This window comes from Miniopterus natalensis, chromosome 13, assembly GCF_054644295.1.
Source record: "Miniopterus natalensis isolate mMinNat1 chromosome 13, mMinNat1.hap1, whole genome shotgun sequence".
Taxonomy (NCBI): domain Eukaryota; kingdom Metazoa; phylum Chordata; class Mammalia; order Chiroptera; family Miniopteridae; genus Miniopterus; species Miniopterus natalensis.
In genome coordinates this window covers 43,876,617-43,885,487 of record NC_142093.1, presented here as the reverse complement: position 1 = coordinate 43,885,487, position 8,871 = coordinate 43,876,617, and the positions used below count along the sequence as shown (strand labels likewise).

At 38.2% G+C, this 8,871-nt stretch overlaps 1 protein-coding gene across 3 annotated transcripts; it reads left to right on the top strand.

Moving 5' to 3' along the window:
- Window positions 1-376: 376 nt before the first annotated feature.
- LRRTM4 (leucine rich repeat transmembrane neuronal 4) lies at window positions 377-8,619 on the top strand. Of its 3 annotated transcripts, none has more exons than XM_087823661.1 (3): window positions 882-1,079; window positions 2,905-4,451; window positions 7,672-8,619. In XM_087823661.1, exons 1-3 carry the CDS (start codon window positions 1,076-1,078, stop codon window positions 7,738-7,740), a joined length of 1,620 nt encoding a protein of 539 aa, XP_087679787.1. In that variant the 5' UTR covers window positions 882-1,075; the 3' UTR covers window positions 7,741-8,619. The 3 variants fall into 3 exon arrangements, with proteins under 3 accessions (XP_087679789.1, XP_087679787.1, XP_087679788.1); XM_087823662.1 differs by lacking the exon at window positions 882-1,079 and adding an exon at window positions 1,798-1,976; XM_087823663.1 differs by lacking the exons at window positions 882-1,079; window positions 7,672-8,619 and adding an exon at window positions 377-638 and having other exon boundaries at window positions 2,905-5,841.
- The last annotated feature ends 252 nt before the right edge of the window (window positions 8,620-8,871 follow it).

Sequence of the window (8,871 nt, the reverse complement as noted above, 5' to 3'; positions counted from 1 at the left end):
AACATAAATAAATAAAACAAGCCAATAGTAACAAAAAGAAAACTAAAACTAGTTCTGTTGTTGAAAAAAAAGATAAATTTCTTGTGATACGTGAACATGCAGCAAAAAGAGATAAATCAGGTCGAGGCAACTTTTAAAAACTGCTAATTCCAAAATATTTAAAGAACCAATGCTTTACTTAATATTTGATATCACAGAATGGTACTTCTTTGCATAAACCTTTCATAATATATGTTATTGGAAAGGGGAAAAAAAAGTGATCCTGCGCCTTTAATTTCCCTTTCTGGGAGAGGGAAGGCTGCACACCACTGACAGGCTCACTTGTTCCCGTCTTTAATGTGCAATCTGTTTTCTCCAGCGGAGGGCACTCAGTGTATCACAAACTCAAGCATTAGCACCAACAAGCTCTGAGCATCATCAGTCTCTGGAAAGGCTTCTGAATTAGACAAGGGCTGCCTCTCAGCACAGCTACAAAACACTTTAAACCTGACCAGCTAAATGGATAAACCTAGCCTGCATAGCTTTTAAACTGGGGTCTCCCACCGCACAGGAGGCCTACTTGCTTCAAGAACTGAAAATCCAGAGGATGAATTGCTTTATCTGGGAATGGCAAAAGCCAGCACAATAAGGAATGCCAGGTATTCTGAAGATTTTCTTCTCTCTTTTTTTTTTTTTTCCCCTCTCTCTCTCTGTGTTTTTATAGAGAAGTTGGTTACCTTCAAGATGGGCTGTCGCTCTTTCTCGCACAGATTGCCAATGACTGCTGATGGGTCTCTGGTGAATCGCACAATGGTCCTCAGAGCCTAGAAGCCCTCCCCCTCCCCCAGGGCTTGCTTCCCCCTGACCCCCCCATCCCACCCCATGCTGATTTTTTTTTTTTTTTTTCATTTATGTACATATATTTTTTTGCCTGTCCTCTCCGGGGAAGTTTGTATGGGGCTCCTAGCTCACATGCGGGATCAGAATGGTGTGAATGACAGCCGCACTGTGTCATGAAGGTGGTGGTGGTGTCGGCACCAGAGACCGAATAAGAAGAAAGCTGAGAGAGGGGGGACCCGGTGTTGGATGACAAAGGATGGGTAAGTGAACTTTTCTTGTCTGCTTGGGCAAGGCTGATCCTCTCGGCGTCCTAGCCTCAGTCGTGGTGGCATTAGCCGATAAAAGACGGGCAGACCGGCGGCAAGCAGCAGCCTCTGAGTTTGCCAGTTGACTCACTAGAGTTGCTATTATATTTTTAGATCATTTTCCTTTTTGCAGTTTTTTTGTTTTTTTTAAAATTCGTAAATGCATAGCACGGACTCAAACAGACTCTAGAGAAATATCGTTAAGCCGGTCTCTTCTGCATGCGTCTCCCCAGCTTGGGCATTGAGCATGGGATAAATAAACACTGTGTTTGCTTCTATTTCTTGCTCATATTAACCATGCGTGTGTTTCTGGCCGCTGTCGGGAACACTGTTAACACTTTGCTGCGTCTGGGGAGGGGTGGGGGTCCTTACTTTCCCAGAGGTCGCACAAGGGCTTGTTTTATCTTGGAAGCTGTATCCTGAACGCAGCTTCCGAATTTCCAGCAGGCATTTGCCCGTCTTATTTTTTCAAGTGTGACTGGCTTTTTTCCCCCCCTTTCTCCTGTCTGGAAGAGCTGGAATGTATTTCAATGAGCCTGTAGCTGGCAAGAGGACAGAGAGCAGCATCGGGTTTCAAACAGAAAGAAAAAAAAAAAAAAAAGACTTAACTGGTTGAGTAAAAGGAGTTTTTTGGTTAGAGGTTTGGCTGATTGCCTCTCGGTTAAAATAGGAATATTTAAGAGAAATACAGACACCGCAGCAGACGGTACTTTTGTGTGTTTTTTTCTCCTACCACTAAGAAATAATAAATCTGTTGACAGGGAAAAGAAGTCCCTTAAGAGACTGTGACTTGGAAATGCAGCCTAAGTGCCAATTGATTGCAACTTTGCAGGTTTTCAGAAGTGAATGGAGGTAGGGGAGGGGAAAAAAAAAAAAGTCTGAGAAATTCGAGCAGGTTGGGATGGGGGGAGGGGGGGTGGTAGTTTGCGTTTCTCTTACTTGTTTATGCCCCAGGTTTGCAGAAGCACTATGTGAAAAATAACAGCCACTCATACTTCGCAAGATAATTTTGCATCTTAAGCAAATATGTAATAGGAATCGGAGGATCTTAACTTTGGAGTGTTTTGTATTATCCACAGTCAGGGCTCTGAGTCTGTGTGTATCCCTGGGCAAGAGAGCTCCAGGAGGCAGTTCTCCCCGAATGCTGAGCTACCTGGGCTGTAATTAGTCTTCATGCTGTGCTTCATTGGCTGCCCATGCTAGTCCCAATGCCATTTTTTTCAGAGCTCAGACATTGTTTTTCTATTATGCAATAAGGATACAATTTCAGGCATGGCAAACTTGGATTACCTTGACAGCTGACTGAAGCTCCTTTGCCAAAACATCACAGCCTGTTTGCTCAACTAGGAAAGGTGTACAAGGATGGGGGTTTAGGAAGTCACATTTTTGCCATTCCCAGAAGATTTGGCACTCCTGCTTTTAGTACTGGTGTCCCACAGAGTGACTAGCCAAATACTATTGTTATTAAAATGTCGGCACTAAGTGATAAGGCAGGCTCTGTGCTTTTTAGTGTTGATGAATACCGGAACTCCTGAAAGTCGGGAAAGCTTTTTCTTGGTTCTGTGGCGCTGGGGTGATTTAAAAATCAGGGAAGAAAGAATGAAACCTAAATAGGAAACCTGCAGCCCCGAAGACAAGAAATCTTCAAATGTTAACCACATTGTTCTTAAATCAACTGTCCCATTGCTAACTAGATGAAATGTCCCCGATCTTGGTAAACTGGTGGCGATTTACATTAAGAGCTTGACAATGTGCATTTGTCTTCTTTTTAACATTGTAGGTTTCCGTTTAATTACGCAGCTGAGAGGCATGCGTGTGGTGCTAGTGCTACTTTCTACGCTGCTGCTTGTTATGCTCACGGGGGCTCAGAGAGCTTGCCCAAAGAACTGCAGATGTGATGGCAAAATTGTGTACTGTGAGTCTCACGCTTTCACAGATATCCCAGAGAACATTTCTGGAGGATCCCAAGGCTTATCGTTGAGGTTCAACAGCATTCAGAAACTCAAATCCAATCAGTTTGCCGGCCTTAACCAGCTTATATGGCTTTATCTTGACCATAATTACATTAGCTCCGTAGATGAAGATGCATTTCAAGGCATTCGTAGACTGAAAGAATTAATTCTAAGCTCCAACAAAATCACCTATCTGCACAATAAAACCTTTCACCCAGTTCCTAACCTCCGAAACCTGGACCTCTCCTACAACAAGCTTCAGACGTTGCAGTCCGAACAGTTTAAGGGCCTTCGGAAACTCATTATTTTACACTTGAGATCCAACTCCTTAAAGACCGTGCCAATAAGAGTTTTTCAAGACTGTCGAAACCTTGACTTCCTGGATTTGGGTTACAACCGTCTCCGGAGCTTGTCCCGAAATGCTTTCGCTGGCCTCTTGAAGTTAAAGGAACTCCACTTGGAGCACAATCAGTTTTCAAAGATCAACTTCGCTCATTTTCCGCGTCTCTTCAACCTCCGCTCAATTTACTTACAGTGGAACAGGATTCGCTCCATCAGCCAGGGCTTGACATGGACTTGGAGTTCCTTACACAACTTGGATTTATCAGGGAATGACATCCAAGGGATCGAGCCGGGCACGTTTAAATGTCTGCCCAATTTGCAAAAATTGAATTTGGATTCCAACAAGCTGACCAACATCTCCCAGGAAACTGTCAATGCGTGGATATCATTAATATCCATCACTTTGTCCGGAAATATGTGGGAGTGCAGTCGGAGCATTTGTCCTCTATTTTACTGGCTAAAGAATTTCAAAGGAAATAAGGAAAGCACCATGATATGTGCAGGACCTAAGCATATCCAGGGTGAAAAGGTTAGTGATGCAGTGGAAACATATAATATCTGCTCTGAAGTCCAGGTGGTCAACACAGAAAAATCCCACCTGGTGCCCCAAACTCCCCAGAAGCCTCTGATTATTCCTAAACCTACAATCTCCAAATCTGACCCCACCCAGCCCACCCTTGAAACACCAAGCCCCTCGCCAGGGTTTCAGATTCCTGGCACAGAGCAAGAGTATGAGCATGTTTCGTTTCACAAGATCATTGCGGGGAGCGTGGCCCTCTTTCTCTCGGTGGCCATGATCCTCTTGGTTATCTACGTGTCTTGGAAACGCTACCCAGCCAGCATGAAACAACTTCAGCAGCACTCTCTCATGAAGAGACGGCGGAAAAAGACCAGAGAGTCTGAAAGACAAATGAATTCCCCTTTACAGGAGTATTACGTGGACTACAAGCCTACAAACTCTGAGACCATGGATATATCCGTTAATGGATCTGGGCCCTGCACATATACCATCTCTGGCTCCAGGGAATGTGAGGTATGAACCATGATCCTCCTAAAAGCGTTTCTACTGCGGGGAAGGAGAGGTAAATGTTTGAACCTCTAGAGGTGTCTCTAATCACTAGAAAGATTAATGACCCTTTTGCTTTTGGGTTTTGCTCAGTGTGAAAGGTTACTTAATTAAATTACAACCACCAGGAAACTGACTGCTTTTTTTTTTTTTTTATGGTTCAGATTTGAAGGAAGTTCATTCAAGGATGAGATTAAGTTGGAATAAAGCACTATGTTACCACATCTATTTTTTTTTTAACAGTTTGTATACAGGGGTTGGACTTAACACACATACACACAAACGAAACTTATTCTAAAATTTATGTTTGGTTCTTGTTGTTTGACCTTTGTAATGGAGTAAAGAAGGAGAGGCCAGCGTAATTTAAAAGTGATTTTACCAAAATTCTAGGAGGAAACGAAGATTTAAACCAAAGAGCAACTTACCCAAGGGTTAATTTTGTTGTAAATTTTTAGTTTTAATTAAAGCATGCAACAGGGATCTCACAAGGATAACTGTTTTCATTTTACTTGCCATTTAGTTGTTATACCAGCACAGAGAATGTGAGAGGCCTATGTGTAATTATATTAGGCTTTTAAAGGTGTCTGTCTGTCTGCTTTCCTCCCTCCCTTCCTCCCTTCCTCCCTTCCTCCTTCCTCCCTTCCTCCCTCCCTTCCTCCCTTCCTCCCTCCCTTCCTTCCTTCCTTTCCTTCTTTCTTTTTTCTCCCTTCTTCTTGATTTTTTTTTTTAATGGCCATATATCACTTTTCAAGGGGTTTCTTAAGTGCTGGCTATTTGTATGTAATCAGAATGAAACTTAAATTTCATTTCTTGGCTATGTCCCTGGAAACTCAAATCAGGTCATGATGTTGTGGATGATTTAGCAATAACATAATGACAGGAAAGACAGGGACTATTTGTGAGTGTTGCTGTCATCCTCAAAAGAAATGATGTGTATTCTTGTTAAACATATCCAAAACTAAGTGATGCAAATGTATATAAATAAAAAGAGAGAGATTTGAGTTCTGGGTAGTAGCCTTTCTGTGATATTAACCTCAAATGAAGGCATTTCATGTTATACTATTTTCATTTTCATGAGAAAAAGTTTGGATGCAGTTTCTGATTGTTTAATTTAAAGATCATTTATAGGAACATGTTTATGAATAGAAAAATAGCCACAGATTTCAACTCGTCAATAAGTAACACTGGCTGAAAATTATTCTTTTCTTGGTAAAGTTGAACAAAATGTGCAAAGACTGTGACTGCCAGGGCCTTGTTGCTGGAATAAAATAGTGAAGAGAGGTTAAGTTCTGGCACTATGTCATCTTAATATCTAATTTTAGATGATTACTTTTTCAAAATAAAGTTTTAATGGGTATTTAAAGACTTAGCTCTTTTTAATTTTAGTTATAACAGTTGCAAAAATATAATTTGCTCTTTGATAATATATACTCAAATCTTTCCATAGTCTAAATGCGGATGCTAATGAAAATGTTTTCAGACAAATCACTGCATTTGAAACAGTCTCCAACTCAGTATAATTTGCAGTATTGAGCTGTTCTTCACAGAGTTCATTTTCTCTTTTTTTAGCCCCTATCTGAAAATGAGAAAAGTAATCCCAGATAATAAATCCCTAAAAGAAACTGTATGTCCAATTGCCCTTAAAAATCAAAGAGAATAAAAGATTTTATATAAAAGTCTGTATAAAGATACTTTTATTGCAGGCTGACATTATTACAATATATGTGAATATTAGTAAAACAAGTCCATCCTGTTTTATTCTAGATTTTTCTTATAGTTTGAGAACCTCTTGAAGGCTAGTGAAACAACAAGAAAAGAAAGATCCATGTCCATTCATTTTCTCTTGACTTTTATAATAAAATGGTGATTTGTATTTATAAAAATTGCCAAAAAAGACAGACTCTTAAAGAACTTGCATTAAGAACAGTGGCTCTAAAACTTTTCCAGATTATTTTTTTAAAGACCCTAGATATTACTGTAATTGGGTGGGGGGGGGGGACTTTCCATGAAAATAATGTGTTTAGAAACACCCGTTGATACTATATAGACTATGTAGAGTAAAGTTTATGGTCATGAAATTGCAGTGACATTGTGGGGGATGAGCATGATATTAAGGCAATAAATAATGAAGAATTTAATTAAATGTTATAATGAAGTTGTTGTGTCAAAATGGCAGTCCACTGAAGTAGATCAAACTCTCCGTGCCCTAAAAAGAGGAAAGTGGTAGGCTATACATTTAAGACCATAACTGTACTTTCCAGTGTGAGGGGTCTAATCAACTACATTTAAGTGACTATTAACTTGTTTTGAAACACAAACACACAAAAGCAAACACTGCAGCCACCACTGCCCTCTTTCTGATAGTGATAGGTGGATATAACATATGAGGAAAAGCAAATTCTTAGAAATTGTTATGAAAACCATAATTTTCTGTTACTTCTTTGTCACCTGGGAGTAGAATTTCTCCTGTTGAGAAAACTCTACAATGTGAATCCAACAGAGAGGAAAATGATACGCGCAAGGTTATGATTTTTTAAGACAATAAAGGTATGCGGAATTTTAGTCTGGTATTGTTTTCATGAAGCTTACATATCAACAGCTTAGAAAATAGAGAATCATTAATATATTTATATTTTGTGAGGTAGCTTTTCTCTTATTCAAAATATCAAACTGTACCCAACAAAGCCATAAATATTTAACTAGAACATTTAGCACCAAATGCTAATTTTCTCAGTGCCTTGAAAAAAGTTTTATTAAATAAAAAATTCCACTTATACCCTAATGTTCTATTTAGTTATCATGATCTAAATAGTGAAAATATTCATTTTGTCTCTGTCTTTTAAGAAGAAAATAAAAAATATTAAGATTTACGATGAGGATGTCTGTGAGCCACCACACAAACGTAGCATGCAGTTTACAAAGTACATAAATTAGGCTCCCTTCTGTACAAGATTTAATTTTGAAAAGTCCATGTGCACATTCTCTGTTAATAAACTGAAAGAGAATATTATAATAACTTAGGCAGTAAAAATTGCTTGTATCTATAAAAGAAGAATTGAGTAGATAGTTATGAATAATTAATATGATATATGGCACAACTCTAATAGATACGTGCATCTCAATCATCTTACTTTGAGTGGATCAGTGTGCGTGGTTGAACTGAATCATTTAATTTGTCTGTCCTCAGTCTGTTCTCAGAAAAAAGAACTTAAAGCCAAAAGGATACAGCTTTGCAGCTTCGCCTAAAACTTCGTAAGATGTCATTAAAAGAGAAAATTGCTATTCTGTACTTTTGAAGATAGCTTGTGAACTTTGCATAGCTTTATCTCATTAAAAGATATTATAGGATTGTGAAGTTACTTCATTCTGCATACCAAAATTTTATGAAAGGATGGTATAGAACACATTTTTTAATACCTGTTTCTTCTAGTATATGTTTATCAGCTGAAAATAGCAAGGACCTTTATCAAATTAGTCATTGGGAATATAGTACAAGAGAGAACATTTCAGGTCTGTATTTTGAGTTAAAAAAATGAAATTGGTGAAAATGAAAGTGGTCTCTAAAGAGATCTTCCATCCACGGTTTTTAAAAGTTAAATAATTGAAATATAAAGTTTAATGACCCCATCATGCTAAAAGTACTGCCATTAGGAAAATGGGAGTGTGTGTGACATTAGTTATATATTTTTCAAATACTTGATATTTTGGTTATATTCTTCAGAGTCAAGTAACATATAAATATATTCGTTGTTATTTGGGGCTTTTATTATTTCTTTCACTGCTGTGCAGTGGGTGGTATAGACCGTTCTAACAGGTTATATTTATTGAATGCATTGGGTCAGGTTCAAACTATTGACCTGAGGAAATTATTAACATCTTTCTACACTTCAGAAGTTGACATTGTGAAGTACACTGAATGAACTTCTAAGAACTAAAAAACAAAATACTTTCAAAGAGGATTCTAAGTGAAGCAGGATCAGTGTCGTTGAGCTTAGTTTACACATTACGATATATAGCTATAGAAAATAGATTTTATTTTGGTGTCCGTCTACTACTGTATTATGTTAAAATGTTATAATTGAAATTATACTTTGTATATTCACATAAAGTATATTTATGTGTATATATATGTGTGTATTTGTGTGTATGTGTATGTGTTGAGAGAGAGGAAGGGAGGGAAGGAGGGGGGAGAGAGAGAATATAAATGTTTCTATTAAAATTTTTGTCTATTTTGAAGATTTGAAATATTAGTGAAAAAACTTGGGTTAAAATTACCAGAATTTATTAGTCGGGAACATACTTCTGAAGATATATATTTAATCCTCTCTAAAATTATAAGGATCTTATGTCTAGATGATCTAATATTCTTTCTTTAAAAAACAGGATT

What these genes read in the sequence shown, in the direction of transcription:
- LRRTM4 (XM_087823661.1), top strand. An exon ending in CTGGCTCCAGGGAATGTGAG is followed by an intron (nt 4,452 to 7,671) that starts GTATGAACCATG and finishes GTCTGTCCTCAG; the next exon opens with TCTGTTCTCAGAAAAAAGAA.